The sequence below is a fragment of the Coffea eugenioides genome, chromosome 11 (genome assembly GCF_003713205.1).
Source record: "Coffea eugenioides isolate CCC68of chromosome 11, Ceug_1.0, whole genome shotgun sequence".
Taxonomy (NCBI): domain Eukaryota; kingdom Viridiplantae; phylum Streptophyta; class Magnoliopsida; order Gentianales; family Rubiaceae; genus Coffea; species Coffea eugenioides.
This window is the reverse complement of record NC_040045.1, coordinates 48,481,384-48,502,165: the sequence shown is the minus strand read 5'-3', so window position 1 is coordinate 48,502,165 and position 20,782 is coordinate 48,481,384. Positions and strand designations below refer to the sequence as shown.

Here is a 20,782-nt window from a genome sequence, read left to right as displayed (position 1 = left end):
GAGAAAAGAAAAAAAAAAAAGCTTCTTTCTGTCAGCGCTGGAAAAGGTGTTGGGTAGTGGTGGTAGGTTGAAATGGGGGAGAAAGAAAAAGAAAGGAATAATGAAAATTTTTTTGTGTGTAGTTTAAAAATTTGAAAAGTTTTTTTAGGTTACAATAATTAAAGTTATTAAAAAACTAATAGTAAACAAATTTGGACAAAACCTCATTTGCCAAACAAGTCCTTTGGAGGAAAAGAAATTAAACATACCTTAGTACACAGTACAAAATCCTATAGAAATATGGCAAAATGATAAAGAAGAGAGAAAAGAAAAACTTCAAAAGAATGGTCATTACAATTGTGCTGACTATTAAAGGACAAAGATGAAGGATTAGTATGGGAAAAAATACAAACAATTAGAGTAAGAGAGAAAGATGAAAAATTAGGTAATTAGACAGATAAAGTAACGATAGCAACCATGATTACACATCTAATTACAACTTTAATTAGCCACTTGAATTACAAAACACATAAGTAGTTTCCAAATCATTGATACCATCAACACAATTTGTAGTAGACTTTTGGAAACAAAATTAAGGGCAAAAACAAAATTTCACCAAAAACTCTAACAATCAATTACTTGCACCACATGCCACAAATGTATATAAACCCATGCTGAAAAGACAATCTCAGCCCCTAAGAGGCAAAAGAAATTCAACACAAGAGTTTGACTAAAAGTGCTTTTTATATAATATAAGAAAATATTTAAAAATAATTAAATAAGATAAACTTGTTACCTTTTTCTTTTTTCATATTGCACCCCCGATCATTAATAACCGCTACCCTTTTTCCTTATTCTTCCTCCAATGCTGCTACTTCCTTTCCCTATGATTTTCTTTCCGTTCTCTCTTTCCTTCCTCTTCTTCTTCTATCTTTTCTTTCCTCTCTTCTACTTCTTTTCCCATAACCAGTCTCTTTCTTTCCTCTTCTTAGTGAACTTCCCATTCCTTTCATTCCCTACTGGTTGCCGGTTTGGTCACGACTGTGACTAGTAGGGGAAGAGAGAGAAGGCAGGATGGTCACATCTAATTTGTGACTAGATCTGGGAAAAATGAGGGAGAGGAAGGTGGTTGTAGTAGAAAAAATGGGAATGGAAGGAACAGGAGGGATGGAGAGGGAAGGGACAGGGGAAAGGGATGGAGAGAGGAGAAAGAGATAAAGGATGGAGGCGTTAGAGGAAAAAGAAAGAGAGGGGAGCAGTAGTAGTAGGCGGTAGAGGGACGGCATCCTCCTATAATAGTTAGTAGTACTGAACAAGCGAGTTATCGATGGTTGTGGTAAGTAGTCGTGAAAATTAACAAAATTGGAAAAATAACCCCATAACGTTTTAAATTTTTAAAAATTCAAAATAAATCTCTAAAAATACCTAATTTATACAACTATAGTAGAAAGTTTTCAAATATAATATTACCATGTAATTTTTTAAAAAATACCTTAAAAAAACCTAATTCATACGGACACTTTATTTTTATGGCCAAACGACTGAACCTCATATGCCAACTGACAGGTCAATATTAGAGAATGCTGAAGTGTATGCTTATATTTTAGATTAACATTAGAGCACACTGAAGTGTACACCTATATTTTGAAAACTTGAATTAGGTAGTGTCTTGTAGGCCTGTCAATAGGCCGAGTTTTGACACGGATCCGACCTAAACCCGTTTAATATTTTCGGGTACGGGTGTAGTTACAATTTCATTTACCCAGACCCATTTATGCTAATCTAAAATTGGGTCGAATACAGAATATTGGGTTCCGATTCGAATTCGACCAGGACCCGTTTGAATAAGTAATTATTTTGATAATACATTTGAGTATTTAATATTTGTTTGGATATTTTAGAAAGGGTAAAGAACAAAAAAGCTCTATGTGGTATAACTATCTTACAGAAAAATCCCTTATGATTTCAAATCATACGTGGTGGTACCTAATGGATTGAAGTAATTTGAACATTCACAAAAATCGTTAAAACAAACGGTTTTGAGTGACACGACAGAAATGCCCTAATAATATAAGCAAAAAATAGCCTAAAACAAACGGTTTTTGATTCATTAGTTTCATTCACTAATAATAAAAGTAAAAAAAGTCAATTTCTACAAGTTTGGAGCAAATTTGAAGAAGAATCATGATTGTTTTATTAAGATATGAGGAGCAAAATAGGTATTTCAGGTTAAAATTTACCTTAAAAAACTATTTTTTGGAAGAATCACGCACATTTCCGGCGCATTTACATCACACGCGTTAAATTTAACAATTTTTGTTGATTTTCACCTTACTTCAAACAATGAGATACCTACCGATGTGAATGATTTGAAACTATATGGGCTTTTCTGTAAGGTATTTATACCGCATGGGGCTTTTTTGTTATTAATCCTTTTAGAAATTGTAATTTGTAGGCATTAGAATAATTATCTAAAATAATTTGTGATTTTAATTGGAGTTTGTGGTATGTAATTAATGTCTGTTTAGAAAGATATTTTCTTTTTTGGTCGGGTATACCCGACTCGGACGTAGATGCAAAAGAATAAGTTCAAGACCCGTTGGATATCTGGGTCAAATTTGATACAAGTATGGCTAACGGGTTCGGGTCCAAAATATTCAATTCTGACTCAGACCCAACTTGTTGATAGCCCTAGTGACTCGACCAAGTTTAGGGATCAAAGATATACGGTTCGATTGAAGTCAAATCGGTTTAAAAACTGGGTAACATCATCATAATATCATAAATATCTATTAATTTTATATAAGTAAATAACATAACGAAAAAGAAATAAAACTTGATTTTACTGGTTTTGCCGGTTCGCGATTGAACCCAATTTTTTTTTATCAAATTTGACTGAGTTATTGCCGAGCAGTTTTTTGGGTAAACTCGGACTAGAAACCTGCGTGATTCTTACTTTAATTGGTCAAACCGATCAATCCAATCCGAATTTAAAAACACAGCTGTACTCATATAATTCATCAAGTATGATGAGTTGCCTAATCAAATTTTGCAAAAAACCGGATTTCATTTTGGTAGTTGATCATGTAATGGAAAAAAAAAATGACAAAAAGGGATCTAATTGTGTGCTGAAAATTGCTTAAAAAATCTTTGGCAATGGACATTAAGAATGGGTAGAGTTATCGAGAATACTAAAACAATCATTCACGCAATTGTAACTTTTTGTCAAATTGAAATTAAAATTAATTCTCATGCACAAGCTTGATAGTGTATATATTGAAATAAATAAATAAAAGATGAATCCAAAGGAATAAATGTTGTTATGAATCTCTTCTGCGCATTCGAACCCATAATCTTTTCTCTTACTCAGGTAAACAAATTGCAGAACGTCAATCCTTTTTCCCATTCAAAGTAAGATGAAGGAAAGAAAAAAGCGCTTTTGGCTGGCTCGGCAATATTTGGGAGCGGTAATTGCCTCTCTTCATTCCTTTTATTGTCTTCACTTATTTGTCACGCCTCCACTTTAAAGTTTAAGCATGGCTTGCGACTTAATTAATGGTGCAGCTGTAATATCATCTGCGTTGCACTGGGTCACGATCCAAACCCGTCGATCCTTCAAATTACCTGATTTATTATTAGCTCATGCATTCTGCTACAATTCTTGAAACTTATTGGGAAGAAAATTATACGGTCGATGCCATAGATTATATCGTCTAAAATTTGCAAGTCAGTGAAGGAGACAAAAAGCTAATCAATCTGCTTCCGCACACAGTTAAAAAGACTAACCGACCGCCACACGTCAGACAAGAGAAATTGACCAGACGAAATTTCCAAGGAATAATTCCTCTAGCTGGTAAATAGACACGTCTGGCATTTTCGTGGCATTTGCTATGGAGTTGAGACCAACTTGAACAGGCTTCATAAAGGGGTTTATGCTACACAAACTGCACAACCGTGAAAATCATATGATATGGCTCGGAAAAGTACAATTCTAAATGGATTAATTGGAATTGATGGGTTATTCAAATATTACTTATTTATTAAATGGATATTATTCGATAACTCATCTATACCCATATGTAAAAATTTAACATATTCATATTCATTTATTCATAGGCGAGTACGAGTAAAATTAGTTAAATGGATTTGTTTGTCACTACGACCATATCAAAAATCATAATCTACAAACACGAAATCTACGAACGCAGAATACGCAAGATTTGTTTTTGAGAAAACTAGCACAATAATCGATTTCAATAAGCGGCTCCAAGAAGATGCACCCCAGCGGAAGTTAATCGTATGCATTTGATTCCTCGGGCCGGCAAAGAGTAGAATTAGTGACTACTCATTGCTTGTCCTCAAATCTTTTGCCCTTCGTTGCTCTTATCGCCTGTATTTGTTGTCTTTTTGTCAATCGCCAGTTGTTTACTAGAACAGACGAGACATAACAAGGCCAAAACAAAACCCATAGATGCATTCCCATATATATATATATACATGCATGACCTCGCCTGGCAAAAGCGTAGGAAAAGCATTAGAATTGAAGCTATAGTTGGCGTGGAAGCGAGAAGAAAGAAAAGCAAAACCCATCCGATACAAGACGTCCAATGTCAACTTTGATCAAGAGTGAAGAGAGTCCAGGGAGACGTCGCATGTGCACAGCGGATGCTGGAGCTCCCGGTGGTAGGTCTGTCAAACGACGAAGAAGAGATCAGCAGACAGCTGCAGCTGATGCCTTTCCACTCGCCTGTCCGGGCCAGCAGATGCAGCAACAACAGTTGGAGCAAGTTGTCGACCTATCTTCCGCTCCAACCACTGTGAAAAGGAGTTCGAGGTTTCGAGGTGTGAGCAGGCATAGATGGACAGGTCGATTTGAGGCACACTTGTGGGACAAACTTTCTTGGAATATCGCGCAGAAAAAGAAAGGAAAACAAGGTACTCGGAAATGGCTGCCTAATCAATTACGATATACAGTTTAGTTTTTGTGATTGCTGCAGTTTAATAGTGGTATCTAACGTTGGGAATTTCATTCTCATTCCTCCAACTCCATCCTGGCACAGTTTATCTTGGTAAGTTGTTTGACCTTTTTCATAAATTTGGATTCTGGTTCTCCCTCCTCTTTTTTTCCTTTTATGTTATGAGACTCGTTTTACTTAAAAACTATGTACCTTCACAAAAATCATTATTAGGAGCTTATGATGATGAAGAAGCTGCAGCAAGAGCATATGATTTGGCTGCAATCAAGTACTGGGGAACTTCGACTTTTACTAATTTTCCGGTAACATGCGACCAAACAGAGAGCAACAGTCTTATCTGCTTACTATATGACATCCACCTTCTCATCAATTAATGTTTCCTGCAGATCACTGATTATGAGAAAGAAATTGAAACAATGCAGACAGTAACAAAAGAAGAATACCTAGCCTCACTTAGAAGGCAGACAGCTCTCAATCTATTTTACAGTTGCACCGATTTTGTCTACGATGACCATTTTCATGCCTGACTGTGACTGAGCTTTTCTCATTGCAGGAAAAGCAGTGGCTTTTCAAGGGGGGTATCCAAGTACAGAGGTGTTGCAAGGTAAACTTTTCACCTCATAAAATGGAATTAACTGCATTACAAATGATTTAAATAGCTTAGCTGATTCCGATTCCATTTTCCGTTAAAACTCATAACTGCAGGCACCACCACAACGGAAGATGGGAAGCCAGGATAGGCAGAGTTTTTGGGAATAAATACCTCTATCTAGGAACTTACAGTAAGTCACGATAGCAAGCTGAGACTGCAAAATCAAACTTGCACTTTAAGAAATGGACCTTAGGTAGTAAAATGGAAAGTAGTGATGGTACGATACAATTAATCAAGCATGTGTGATTTACTCAAGTAGCACCCTCCTTCACAGGTACCCAAGAAGAGGCAGCTCGAGCATATGATATTGCAGCAATCGAATACAGAGGGATCAATGCCGTGACCAATTTTGACCTCAGCACTTATATCAGATGGTTGAAGCCAGGAGTAAACCCTGCAGCTTCTGCTCAAGAATCAGAGCCAATCATACATCCACAGACTCCACCGTCCCATGACTTCCGTGCAGGAGAGACCAACCAATCCTTTATCTTCCAAAGGTCATTCAGCACAGGGGACCTTAATAAGGAAGAAATATGTGAACGACAACTACCAGTTTATTCATGCAATAAATCTTCTTCCCCAACAGCACTTGGCCTCCTACTCCGATCTTCAATTTTTCGCGAACTGGTCGCGAAGAATTCAATTGTCTCAGACGAAGAAAATGACAGCGAGAGTGGAAAAGTTCAGCCGCAGGTAGTTAATGATGAATACTTGGCTGAGATGTTTGAGGACGGAAATGGAGCTACCCCATTTGGTGTAACTTCAGAGAGTTACGGCATTGACTTGGAGGAACCATTCCGTTTCAACTATGACTGTCTGGAGAATCCACTACAAACAAGATTATGATCAAAGCCTCTAAAAACTAGTTGATCGAACTTTTTCTATCTGCTTCCTGCGTAAAATGAGAATCTTGTATAAAAGAAAAGATAACGTTTCTTTTTTTAATCCTTCCTCCCTCAAAGATAACGTTTCTTTTTTTAATCCTTCCTCCCTCCCATATTCCCTCCCTAAACCCCTACCGCAAACCTGCCAGGCAGGAGTGGAACTCCTGGCTTGACAGGCGGGAGCATAGCAACAGCCCAAAAGAGGCTGGCTGTTGGTTATTAGATAACGTTTCTTCCTATTTATCTGGCAATAATATCCGGTTATCAAAAGTTGGATGTGGAGATGACTTTTAACATCTATTCTTCTTTGTATTGCCATCAGTCATACACTCGGACTCTTACCAAGTTCCCTTGGCCTATTATGGCCATGTAGAGTGCTAAAAGACTTCTCCATCTCAGACCATGATTTACACATAAGTAAATATTTATAAGCTTAATCCAGGAAAAAACAACAGAGGCCGTCTTTTTAATGTCTGAAGAGAAAGAAGAAGGTAAATTGACAAAAGACCGCGCTAGAACTATATGTAACTAACACCTCTCCTTATACTCCCATAGTCACAAAAGAATTGATCTTTTAACTTGCTACTTCCATGAACATATTTCTTGGCGCAAAGCCTTGGGCACCTACTGATCTCAGAAGAGAGTATTGCCTATGCCTCAAGTTCAGACCAGCTACGTCCAGCACTGTTTGATTATACATGAATTGTCACCTCATCAAATCTTTCGGACACAATAATAGCCACATTTTCTTTGCACCTGTCTTACAACCTACCTGGTCTCCTGAACTGCCAAAATCCACACATGCCAAGAATTAATCATTCAAATCTGCAAACCAACAACCTTCATACCATGCAAAAAGGTAAAAACTGTTTATATAACTTCTGGCTTTGACAAATCTGCAAACTAAAAGACTTAGCAGAAAGGTAACAACTGTTTATCTAAGTTGTGGTTTTGCCAAAGGCATCCCATGATACCATAGCTCAATGACGAATTAGAGTCATGCACATATGGAACCCCTCATAGTTCATACATCTGTTGTTACCAAAACAAAAGAATTTGACATGAAGTTAATGAAAGAAAAGAATAAGAATTTAAACAGTTCTAGCAAGACTTTTAGAGATGGATTACATTCAAACATGCAAGTAGCCCTTAATTATTTATGCATGTATAGATATTGAGGTAAAACACTTTATCGTCAGATGGAGAAGAATTATTGCAAGTACAGCAAGACGATGTCATGCAGAAGTGAACAAGTAACAGAAAAAAGGAAGGATCAATCTAAAATTTGCTAATGATATTAAATCAATTCAAAATCTATATACGCCAAAAAACCTCTCATATGCATATTCCACAAAAGTCTAATACCATGTTGTAGAACAAATCAAAAGTATAATCTGTAACTCAAGTTCATCAGCTACCCAATTGTACAAATAGCTCCCAGAAAAAGATTAATCCGTTTCAAAATTTGAGGGTGCTTAAAGGCATGGAAAGATAGTAATTTCAAATCCAAACTTCAATAGATGGGAGTTGGAAAGTTCAAGATACCACCGTTATTAGGAACCCAACTGCATCATACAATAGAGTAAAAGAAAAACAAGAAGAAAAGAACATGAAAAAAAATTAAAAAAAAGGAAGATATCTGAAAACAAGAAGTCAAAAAATTGAAAGAAATAAATAACAAAAAAGGCAATCAAGTATGTAAAACTGCTGACAATTGCAGCAGCTTCCTTTCAAAACTAAAAGAAAGTATACAGCTTAACTCTCAGGAATACAGGTCTCGTATCAGTTCAAAACACGAAATACCTAACAACTCAAAAGCTTCAAAACTGTTTTCTCTTATTCTGAAACAATGTTTCTCTTTTTGCATAAACATAAACGAGTGTAAAGAAAACACCAGCAGCCATAGAAACTGAAAACCAAGGGAATGGGGGGTCCTTGAAGCAAGTAAGTGAGGCCTCCAAATCTTGAGATGCATGATAAACAAGAGAGTGAATAGCATACAAATCGTGGTCTGAAGACCTCAAGTAGTACAAAGCCATATCATAATCAAAATGTGATAATGCAGAAATGGCTTTGTCTAGCTTGTACTTGAATAGGTTCCATCTCTGCAGGAACTCAGTCTGCTGATTCTGCCTAAGAAGCTTTTTCTCTCCACCATGTGCAGAAATGGATTCAAGAACATCCAAAGCACTTCCAATAGTGTAATTAAATGACGTCAAAAGCACGTTTCTTCTGGCTGCATCCTTCTGCACAAAAGAAAATGAAGAAATGTCGGAGAAGGGTCCAAATGGAGTCTGTCCAACACTCCAGGTATAATCTACCAGCGTACTGTTGTGCCTAGGGCTCCAGACCAAATGCGTTGGTGACACTCCCCACATACTCTGCAGAATGGAACCAACAAGAGGTCTCTCAAGTTGTCGAGTCTGTGTGAACACATGGCGGCCATTGCAACTGTAATCACTCACAGTCTGCGTATTCTTTGTTCTGACAGCGATTACCATATCTTTAAATGCAACAGACTGGTGATACCGATCAAGCAACAAAATCGTACTAGCATCCAAATCGAACACATATACAGGAAGTACTCTACTCCTGAAATCTTCCTCAGGAAGCCCTGCCAATCTCCTGAACTCTTCAGATGATTCAGAAATTGTCTGATGTAACCTTCTGGAGTCCAAGTACTCACTAACAATCAGAGTGTAATTATCAAACAAGTACCTAGAAGTATACGAAGTAGTTGCCCTCCAAATAGCAAAAGAACAAATCGAACACTCTGATAACTTGACCTCATATTTCTTAAAACTCAACCTCTGCTCACCCAATAGCAACCCTTTATCATTAATCTCGTCAGTAAAAGCTCTCTCTATTGATTTCCAGTCTAATCCAAAATTATCCGACGAAGAACCATATATATGTATAAACTGAACAGTCAACGAATTCTCAAAAGGCACTGGAATTCTCAATGAGGGCACAAATAGTACCTGATAAGCGCTCCAAACCAGTGATGCCAAGTCTGCCAGCATCGCCTTCTGCGACTTGGGTTGGCCGTGCATTGCTGCTAGCGGATGAAACTCGCCTCTTGGCAAGACCCCATCACCAGACAACGCCGGCCCGTAGTCCACGGGGCCGGCGCCCAAATCGATCCACAAGTAGCGATCTTTCCCCGTCCAGATAGAGCCCATGCACTTGGTGACCCCTGGGGACGGATCCCCGGGGGTGTAGCTATAGGCATAGGACTTGGACTGAGAGCCCAAATGGAGAATATAAATGTAAATTCCGTCGATAGGTTTTTCGTTTTCGAAGTCTTGCTTTATGATTTCATCGATCAAGGAGTGGGGGACGGAGGCGAAAGGCAGCCGGATGGAGGATGGAGTATTCGAGAGATGGGTTTTGAGAGCTTCGGAGAGGTGAGAGGAGAGCGAAGAGGAGGAAAGGGAGACTTCTAGGTGGAGGGAATGTGAGAGAGAGAGGTGGTGGGAGGCGTCGGAGGAAAAAGGGGTGATAACGCGGAAGCGGTCGGAGGAGACAGCGGAGGTAAGGAAGGAGGAAAGGAGGGGAGGGGAGGATGATGTAAAGGTTGGTCCCACCAGCTTCACGGTAATCGGGACGGAGAGTTGGAGGGAGAGAAGGGAAGCCGGAGTGGGCGGGTTGACAGCGGAGGGGTGAGAGATGGATCTCTTGAGGGAAGAGGGAAGCAAGAGGAAAGAGTCGTTGGTGCCTTGTGGGTCCGTCCGGTATTGTTGAGTCAGGAAGGAATCTAAGCCCAAGATTCCGGCGGAAGCAGCTATGGTGCTGAGGTATATGAGGAGAAGAAGGAAGAGAACGGTGGCGGTGGTGGAGCGACGCATCTCCAGGATGTTGAAAGGGGTTAGGGTTTGGGAATTTGGGAGGAGCTGCGATCACTCAGTCGACGGAGTAGGAGCAAGGAAGGTGAGAGTTGAAACACTGAAGTCGGTCGAAAGGCGGACAGAGGGACGACTTTCAACTTTCTTCCACTCGCCAACTTGGGCGCTCGCTCTACCATAAGTTTTTACTCTTCCATTTCATTTTTTTTTTTTTTTTTTGAAAGTTCTTTTTTCCCTGGGAAACTGTTGTACGAGTACTTTTTTCCCTTCATTTACCAGTTGATCTTAAATCTTTTTAATTCCTGCTACATTCGTCGAATCCTGAAAGCAAAGTTGCGGGAAGCTCTTGAGGATTTTCAATGGGATATCGTTCTCACAAGCGCTTTCTACAACGAAATACAACATGAGCAACAAATCTATGAAAGGGAAAAATGCACTTTTCATCCTCAAAGTTTGGGGGCTTGACCAATTTTATCCTCAATGTTTAACCCCAAACACATTTCATCCTCAATGTTCCGTAATTTTGACCAATTAAGGACAATTGACGGGAATTGGAGGACAAATCAAAAATTGGGACGGAACTTTGCACGTGAGAAGCACAATTCGTTAGATCCAACTTTATACCCAATATAACCGGGTCAAAGCGAATGGATCCATTTTTTCTAACGGACAAAAATGCACAAAATAGCAAAACGAAAGGAAAAAAGCTTCTGTCTTCTCCTTCTTTCTTCTCCGTTGTCAGCCCTAAAAATTTTTGTGCCAATCTTTCCATCCACTTTTCGAGCATCTGCTAGCAAGAAGGAGGGCATAGACGGCATCCGTGGAGCATTTTAGGTGAAGAAAAATATGACATTGCGGAAGAAAGAGCTCCACATTTGTCCACCCCCAAATTACGGTATTTATACCCAAAATCAACAACTACATTGCATAAAGATATGTGTTTTTTTGGAGAAGGAAACCTGATATGTGGTCCCTTGTGTTTGTACTGTTTCCCCACTACAATTTACGGCTATTTTTTTTCCAGATTTGGCCATTTGCATGAGGTATAAATAAATCAAAAAATTTGTCTTGGTTTGATTATTATAGTGTGAATGTGGTCCCTTATGTCTGATGATAGTTGCCGATTGACTATAAATTTGTGGTGAGAGTGACTAATAAACAATAATACTTGGTATATTTTGCCGGCCATGTGTATCTGGCCATGTGTATGGAAAAAGTGAAAGTGGTCCTTGTTTGGTAGTTTTTGTGTGGGTCAACAATTTGTTATGCTGAAATGATGAAGCATTTTTTTTTCCTGAAGAGTCTGATCTATATTATTTTCTTTTCTTTAACCAGAAACGGGCAGCACATTTATTACATTAAGATGTCACCATGGAGGCCTCATTTCATATACTCCTGATCCCCATTACGAAGGTGGAGATTTGTGTGTGTTTGACTATGTTGAGAGTATAGGTCTAAGTGTTTTTGAAGTGGATAGATTAACTGAGAGTGCTGGTGTATATGGTCATAAGGTGTACTATGGTTGGGAAAATAACACCTTTAGGAGGATAGACAGCAGTAGGGAGTTAAATGGTTATGTTAAGGGGGAGGTTGGACCAACTAAGGAAGTTAACTTATATCTTGAAGTATCTTTTCATGAAATTCTAGTGCAACAACTTGGTTATGATCCGTATGAGGTAGATGAGACAGAAAATGAACTCCAAAATGGTGATGGTAACAATAATATTAGGGATGAAGGTCAAGGAAGGTGTGCTGCTAATAATTGTGATAATGATTCTGACGCAAGTGATGAGACTTTTTTTTCAGCTATTGATTCAGATTATGAAATAGGTGATGATGCTGATGATGGTATATTTCATGATAATGTTGACAAAAATGCTGAATGGTTGGGAGTAGATAATCACAGGAAAGAAAATGTGGTTCCTGATCCTTTGAATGAAGCAGAGGTGGTTCCTGATTCTGATGAAACAGAACAGGTTCCTGATTCTGAATCTGATTTTGAAAGCATTCATGAGTCTGATGATGAAGAGTCTAAATTGAGGTCTCGTACTTTTGATCCTAAGCATATTGACAATCCAAAATTAGAGCTGTATATGTCCTTCACAAGTCTGAAACTTTTCAAGACTGCTGTACATAATTATAGTGTGAAACAAGGCAGGCCTTGTAAGTTTGTGAAACAAGATAGAGTGAGGGTGAGGGCTAGATGCAGAAATAGTGAATGTAATTGGGTTATATATGCTAGAAAATTAAGTGGGGATGGAACTATTCAAATAAGAACATTTGAAGATAATCACACATGTGGTTTTACATATGATAATCCTCTTGTGCATTCTGGATGGGTAGCTAAGAAGTACTGTGAAGAGTTTAGGTGTAATCCTAAATTAGATTTGGAGCATTTTAGGAAGACAGTAATGAAAGAAAATAGGTGCTCCTTCACAAAAAATCAAACATATAGGACAAGGAGAAAAGCAATGAAAATTGTTCAGGGCAGTGAAAAGGACCAGTACAGCAAATTAGGAGTTTATATGCATGAAATTCTAAGATCCAACCCTGGTAGCACTGTTATAATGAAAACTGTTGATGGCTTTAGAGACTCAAAAACAGGGAAAGGCAGATTTGAGAGGCTGTACATTTGTTTTGCTGGAGTGAAGCATGGTTTCCTAACTGGATGTAGGCAATTTATTGGAGTAGATGGTACTTTTTTGAAAGGATCAGTAGGAGGAGTTTTGCTAGCAGCTGTTGAGTTGCACATGCCCATCGGAGGGCCCTAGGATGCCCAGCAAACCTCCCCTCTCATCCTCACCCTTCAGGTGAGGGTTTGAGAGTATGTGTTTGATATAAATAGAACAGAAACGCAGCTTTTAGTCATTTTACATAAGGGGGAAACCCGCAAGCGGGTTCCAGGCAGGCAGGAAAACCCGCAAGCGGGTTTCAGGCTATTTAACAAATTACTTAAAAAAAAAAAATTTTTTTTACATGCAAGCTGCGTTGAGTTGCACATGCCCATCGGAGGGCCCTAGGATGCCCAGCAAACCTCCCCTCTCATCCTCACCCTTCAGGTGAGGGTTTGAGAGTATGTGTTTGATATAAATAGAACAGAAACGCAGCTTTTAGTCATTTTACATAAGGGGGAAACCCGCAAGCGGGTTCCAGGCAGGCAGGGAAACCCGCAAGCGGGTTTCAGGCTATTTAACAAATTACTTAAAAAAAAAAAATTTTTTTTACATGCAAGCTGCGTTGAGTTGCACATGCCCATCGGAGGGCCCTAGGATGCCCAGCAAACCTCCCCTCTCATCCTCACCCTTCAGGTGAGGGTTTGAGAGTATGTGTTTGATATAAATAGAACAGAAACGCAGCTTTTAGTCATTTTACATAAGGGGGAAACGCAAGCGTTTCAGGCAGGCAGGCTATTTAAACTTACTTGCTTTTCTTGAATTCCTCTCCTCAACATTGCTCCTTTCCTGCATATTGTCCCCCACTGCCTCCATCATTTGCTTTCTTATGCCCTCCGATTCCTTATTTAACACGATTTGCTTTGATTTTATTTAGCAAAGGATGAACTAGCCATTGCTTTGCCCAATTACCTCTCCATCTGCCTTACTTCACCAGCGGTTCCTTCACCTTTTAATACCAGTAGAAGCATTCAAAGTAGCTTATGAAGGGAAAATATTCTGCCAGGAAAATATTCTCCAATTCATATTTTTCACCTATTGCAACTTTCTTCTGTCACTGTATCAGTCAAACTAAGGGTATGAAGGGAACTAAAATACTCTCCCTCCTCCAAAATGCTTAATCTATTGTTACTTTTGCTTAGAGGGGCTGACATTGTTAAGAAAATGTCAATTCAAGGGGTGGTAGGAGAGATTTCCAAAATGTGGAGGGAGCTTAGTGATATTTCAAGAAACCTCAGGGGAGGTTTCTGATATTATCCCTTGCTTTATTTCATTGAGAATGCACTTTAATTGTATTGAAGTTATGATATACATATATGGCAACTGTTTTCATGTTCATCTGTTTGTATTATTTGCATTTATATTCCAACTTGGTTTATCAGTACATGTGGGACAATCTTGGTTTATCAGCTTAGTTGCCAGTTTGGTTTATTTGCATTTGTTTTCTAGCGTGGTTTATTTGCATCTGTTTGTATTATCAGTACATGTGGTTTATCAGTTCATGGCCATTTTATATTTATGATATGAACAACACTTTGACAAGGACCATTTTCTTACACTCAACGCATAGCTTTACAAACAAAATAAATTACAGAGTTCATAAATTGCATTGTTGCCAAATACATTTCCCTTCCTAAATCCCACCTTTTACATAAATTGCAGAGTTCATTTGGAACCTTTGTACAAACAAAATAAGTCCCTTTCTATACCCTGCAATTGGATATTACTTCATAGGAAAAAATGCAACTCTCGTTCCAACAACAAACACAGCCAGCTTCAAAATGTTCTTTCTTCTGCAATTTTACCAAAATCACTCCAGTCTTAGCAGCAACTTGCCTCCCTTTACTTTTTCCTCGCCTTTACTGCTCCAACTCAGTACTAGCAAAACCACCAAAAGCACAATTATTATAATAAAAAATTTCTCCCTCTTACGCATTCTTTCAACTTGTTCTTCCATTTTGTTAGTCTTTTTCAGCAAACCAGGAATGAGAACTCTCCCTCTTGGACAAATTGGCTCATCAACCCATTCAAAGTACCTGCATCTCTCGGGTCTCTACCATAACAATAATGACATTTCTCAGAAATTAGTTAGCTAAATTAACACATTGAAGGACCAACATTTTTAGACAAATATTTCTTACCGGCCACAGAGAGCAACCAAGGAATCTTCTTCCCGAATTCTCGCCGCGCCAACAGGTGCTCATTTTTGTTCTTAACCCACACTTGCAGAATGGAGTTGATGAACCACTGGAGACTTCAGAACTTCTGCTCCTCATTTAGGCAAAAATGAGAGCACAGGGAGCTCCACTGCCAGATGCTCTGAGGATGAATGTTTAAAGCTGCAAAGATTGGCAAGAAAATTTTGGGGTTGAAGGGCAGAGGGAAAAAGGACAACAATGGAGCTTTTCGTCCGTCCGTTGCATTTTGTTCCTTTAAAGTTAGCTCCATTCGGTTTTACCCATTTTTTGTTGGGTAAAACCGTTGGTTGTAACGGTCAATTGGATATTTCCCGTCAATTGTTCTTAATTGGTCAAAATTACGGAACATTGAGGATGAAATGTGTTTGGGGTTAAACATTGAGGATAAAATTGGTCAAGCCCCCAAACTTTGAGGATGAAAAGTGCATTTTTCCCATCTAGGAAATGAAACGCAAAGTTGTCCTAAAGAGAAATGAAACTACACATTTGTTAGTCATAAGATTCATCAGTGTCGCTGTAAGAACTCGAATCCCAGAACTTTGAAGCAGGAATGCTGTTATCAGATGAAACTGGTTGAGTAGCACTGCTGAAATCTCTGTAGCATAGTGAACCCTCTCCTCCATTGCTGCCAGCAGTAACAATTCTGCATCCCCTTACGGCCACGGCCGAACAGCCAAAACCAGGTGTCGGATGATCTGGAGCGCAGTTTAACGAATTAGTAAATGCACCAGTGTCGACTTCCCAAACCTTTACATAACAATCATCAGGCCCGCCTGTAACTATCTTGTATGCGTCCATGCGTATATGCTTAACTGGGCCTTCATGTCCATCCAGCTCTGCTAACGGTTCTGCTTTGAATGTCTCAGAACTTCTCCTAAGGTCCCAAAGTTTTGCACTGCAATAGTTTTGGCATCATTTATCACCTCTAGTATCTTAAGATCAAAGAAACAAGGTAAAAAACATGGACAGCAAGGAATGAGCATTTCATCTCCAGATGCTGCATTAGTAGCATGCTATTTTTCCTCTTTTCTTTTTTGGGAGAACAATTATATGCATGCAAATACAGGTGATAACCTCCAAGTGATGAAAAAACATCACATTGACTAGTTTTCAAGAATAAGTTTTACCTGCCAGTTGCACCAGTGCATATTAAAGATCTTGAAGGCAGGACATCAAATGAATGCAGTTGGCTTTTGTGCATCACTGTGGAGACTTCACGCATTGTCCTTAAGTCAATTACAACAACAGAGGACCCAGTAGCAACATACAGCAATGATCCATCGCACTTCATACCCACAGGTACACCATACACAGAAGTCATTCCCACACAGCAAGAAGAACGAGCAGCAGAAGACGTAAATGCGTCCCATACTCTCACCTACTTGATATAATTTAAGCATGCTTAGATCAGAAGCTAAATTATCAAATTCTGTTATTCACCAAAGCCATTAAGGACGCTTTAAGTCCAACTAGACAACACTTTCTGGTGATGCAAGTGGTTCTTCTGTTGAAATCTATAATAGGAATTAGCAACTAAAAGCCCAGGTTATGTGCCATTGCAACCAATTTACTATCCCTATCATCATATTTCTTTCTAGGTATTCACTAGAATAACCATCAGAAACTGATTTACATGAGCAAACTGACAACATAAATCAGAAAGCTAAATTCAGAGAATCAAAGTACCTTGGAGTCCTTCGACATGCTCACTAAAAGAGATGATCTGTGCCTGAAGATAACAAAGAAACAGAATGCTTCAGACGGTTAAATAATCTTCTGGAAATGCATATTCTAAACATTCTACTACAGATGAATTATTTAGGGTAGAGCAACTACAAATCAAGTCATATATCAAGGTCTGAAAGAAATCCACTGCAAAAAAGGCAATTGCTCCATGATTCAACGAGAAATGCTTCAATCACATAAAAATTTCATTAATTAGATTTGACTAAACAAAGACTAGCACTTCAATAGAAAGGCTCCTGCTTGTTTTGCAGTGCATATCATTAAAGTGAATTGATCTATTGTTTTAATATATAAAGGGGAGAACCACAAAAAAACTGAACATCCTATCGCACGTTTTGCAAGCACAAGCAATACATACAGAAGTCAAAGCAACCAATAAGATATCAAAAGCCCAAATAGTAAGCTGCAACACATCTCCTACTTACCCAGCCACTACCATCAGTATGACAGGTTTCTCATGGCCATATAGCGTGCCCTTCAGAGCTTGTTGGCCTCGTTTTCCTTTAGGGTAACTAGACCAAAGCCTAACAGTACCATCAACACCTCCACTGGCAAATATTTTCTCATTGCTATCACCCAACAGTTTATCTGAAAGTGTTGTTACTCCACCACTATGGCCCCTATAACATCGGTAGCAAGAGCCCTGCAAATCAGTGATATTGATGAACTTCAGAGGGCAGATGCAAGTAATTTGACAGAATAAGGACAGAATTATGACCCTCAGATAACATAAATCTCAGATAAATTGCAGAAAGGTACTGTAATTCTTTGGGAAATTTTCCTTGCTGAATAATTTTCACAAAATTAACTTTTGTGAGTGATTCGTCATAAGATTTTCTTTCATACACCTTCACAAAACCATCCAGTCAAGGAATATAAAATAAAGAAAAAGAGATTCCTCAAAACACCTTTGACCACAGACGAATTGTATGATCACAGCTTGAGGTGACCAAGACAGTGCTGTTTCTAAGCTCCCCACTTCGGCATACAGTTGTGTCACTGAAGGAAAACAATCTGCATACAGATCAATTGTCATCAAAAGTTTGTCTAAAGCTGGGAAAAATGATCAGCAGAATTTTATTCATCCTTATCAGAAGCTGGTTCACAAAACCAGTAAGTAGCAAATTGAACCTCAGAGATAAACAATGATCAGCGGAATTTTATTCATCCTCATCAAGAATCAGTTTACAAGACTGGTAAGTAGCACCAGAAACTCTGGACAAGAAGGTCTGGTGCCTACTATTCCCATTTTGCATCTATCATTCAGCTAATCTGGTTGTCAAAACCACCGAAATTATGATAAAAAGAGGTGTCGATAACCATCAAGCGAAATGGGTAGAGAGGAAGAAGTAAACAAAGGTATGATTTAGAAGATCATATATCACCAGATAAGGACATATATCTGCACACTTATGTATGAAATCAAAAAAAGAAACATGAGGATGAGAAAAAGTAGGGTAATGAAGGTAACAAATCAGTGGAATATGAAAAGAATATCAGGAACTTCAAATCAAACTAACAAATGGTAATTCCAGAAAGATGAGGACGGTTAAAAGCAGAGATTTGCTGAGCATCTCAGAACACATTGAGAAGTTAAAAAATTTCACATCCCCAGTTAAAATACTTCAGAACAAAATGAACACCTGAACTATTATTCCCGACAGCCAACCAGGATACCTCAAACGTGTCGAGGTAACGAGATATTATTGTCCATAAACGACAAGAAAATGCTAAAGCTAGCTTTCTTCATGAATACAAAAGAGAGACCAGTGAACATAAATATTACTAAAAGATCTTCTCTGATAACTGACATTAGCCTTATTAAATGGAACAAGTTTAGCATGCAAACCAATCCATCAAGTGATAATATTCTACCAATTTTGACTCTTTAAAAAACCCATGTCCAACCACCATCACTCAATAACCTTTCATTAACTTCATGGGTTTGCCCAAATAAAATGAGAAAAGAGAAAAAATAACCTCATACAAGTTATTCTAGCTCGGTGATCATTAAGTGTTAAGACAGAATCATATCCTCCAGAATTAATCCCAATATCCAATGTGCGTATCACGGGACCCTGCACAAGAATGTTTAATAACAAGCGTTATGTAGGACAACCTGATGCCAAGGAAGACTACTTATGATTATAGTTGTATGCTATAGCAATTCTGGAAAAGAAAATATGGGAAGATCATAAGCACCTTCCAGATGCCATCTAAGTTTAGCAAAAATGGAGAGGAGGAAAAGGCAGGAATCTTGTAATTTTGGTACCTCTGATAGTATTATACGATTGTCCAGAAAGAGTAGGTGATCATGAGACTTTAAATTGAATAAGAAATTATCAATCACAGGATCTTCAAACTTCAACTGCTGCAATGCAGTATGCCTGGCCAAGTATGCATCCCTGACACTTGATTTTTGAGAATTGTAATAAGGTATTGGTGAAGGCCATCTTGCTCTGGAAGTACCCAAAGAGGGGGGAAAAACACACACAAATGAGAACCAGAGTTCTTGAGAACATCCATACTGAATACCATCATCTGTTGACAGCTAAATCAGCAAATTCAACAATGAATAAAGAACAACCAAAATATGAGCTACTATTGATTTTTTTCCACGTACAAATGAAAATTTAGATTCTTGCATAGTTGTTCTTGGATTGCAAACATGGCTTGCCATTTTAAGACTTACAAAGTTAAAAAAAAAAAACTGTAATTTTCAAATTGATGTATTTACAAATTAGAAGCTCAATTTGGTCCTCATCATGAATCTGGAAAAATGTAGTACAAAGACGTCATACATCTAGAGCACGCAAAAGAGAATACAACAGTTAAGATGAATTACAAAAATGGATTTCATTGTCTTGAAAAAACATTAAAGGTTTTCAGAGCAATAACCAGGTTGACACGTGGGAAAGAATGGCTGAAACAAAAAGAAAAAAAGAAACAACCACTGAATCACAGTGAGTAACGAAGAGCTTGAGCAAACTTTGCAAAAATTATCTGACACCACAATGTCAGACAAACTTCAGTAAAGTCTTTTTCCTACTACATAATACAGAAACAAAAACAGGATGTGCCAACGGAAGCAAAACAACATCCATAAAGTTCTAAACTTGTGCAACAACGACGTGCAGGGAGAACAAAAAATTGATGCCAGGAAAAAAAATACCATATCCAAGCTCACATTGTATATCTCAGTTCCCCGTTCACATACAATATAACAGTAATTCCACATTTTCCCATAAAAAAATTAAGTATACGAAGCGGCAACGTTATAATGAGAGAGGAGGAAACCTGGAGAGGGATTGCCAGACGGAATCAGAATATGCAACTGCCCTGAGGTATTTACAGGACATGGCCATGTTTGAGATGTCTTGGAGGTTGAGATGGCTGGTGCAGTGGACCAGGGAGTCCATATTTAGATCCATTATCGTCGTGGGTCTCTGCTCCGCAGATGGCAAAGGGTCGACAGTATTATTTCCCGACATTTCTTAGTATTTGATTAAAACCCTAGCTACCAGAGACATCTGAAATTTCAGAACGAGCTACCTTCCACCAGCGAAGATGAAGAAAGAGTGTCAAGACAGAATTGATAACGAAAACACCCGGGCGTCGCATTCATTTCTGGAAGTTTGGCGCCTTGAAGTGAAACTATTGCGTGTCCGTTCACCAAGGGCTCCGACCTGTCCACCGCAGTCATCGTGCGGCATTTTGGACTCTACATTATAGGGATAATTTCAGAAACCTCCCTTGAGGTTTCATGAAATATCACCTAGCTCCCCTAAACGTTTTCAAATCTCACTTAGCACCCTTGAAGTGATAGTAGG

The 20,782-nt window shown here is 38.6% G+C and overlaps 3 protein-coding genes across 3 annotated transcripts; 1 reads left to right on the top strand and 2 right to left on the bottom strand.

The window, feature by feature from the left end:
• The first annotated feature begins 4,586 nt into the window (after positions 1-4,586).
• LOC113752797 (AP2-like ethylene-responsive transcription factor At1g16060) lies at positions 4,587-6,453 on the top strand. Its single transcript, XM_027296856.1, has 6 exons — positions 4,587-4,914; positions 5,169-5,257; positions 5,342-5,415; positions 5,509-5,559; positions 5,661-5,737; positions 5,882-6,453. Exons 1-6 carry the CDS (start codon positions 4,587-4,589, stop codon positions 6,451-6,453), a joined length of 1,191 nt encoding a protein of 396 aa, XP_027152657.1.
• Positions 6,454-8,186: 1,733 nt separating this feature from the next.
• On the bottom strand, positions 8,187-10,474 carry LOC113753212. The gene has a single exon (XM_027297315.1). The coding sequence runs from the start codon at positions 10,337-10,339 to the stop codon at positions 8,312-8,314; it is 2,028 nt and encodes a 675-aa protein (XP_027153116.1). The 5' UTR covers positions 10,340-10,474; the 3' UTR covers positions 8,187-8,311.
• A 178-nt stretch (positions 10,475-10,652) lies between these two features.
• LOC113751239 (uncharacterized WD repeat-containing protein alr3466-like) lies at positions 10,653-20,620 on the bottom strand. Its single transcript, XM_027295176.1, has 9 exons — positions 20,250-20,620; positions 19,225-19,411; positions 18,933-19,030; positions 17,861-17,966; positions 17,378-17,595; positions 16,893-16,935; positions 16,334-16,584; positions 15,648-16,101; positions 10,653-10,756 (listed from the first exon to the last, which is right to left on the bottom strand). The coding sequence occupies exons 1-8, from the start codon at positions 20,441-20,443 to the stop codon at positions 15,696-15,698; spliced, it is 1,503 nt and encodes a 500-aa protein (XP_027150977.1). The 5' UTR covers positions 20,444-20,620; the 3' UTR covers positions 10,653-10,756; positions 15,648-15,695.
• Positions 20,621-20,782: the final 162 nt, after the last annotated feature.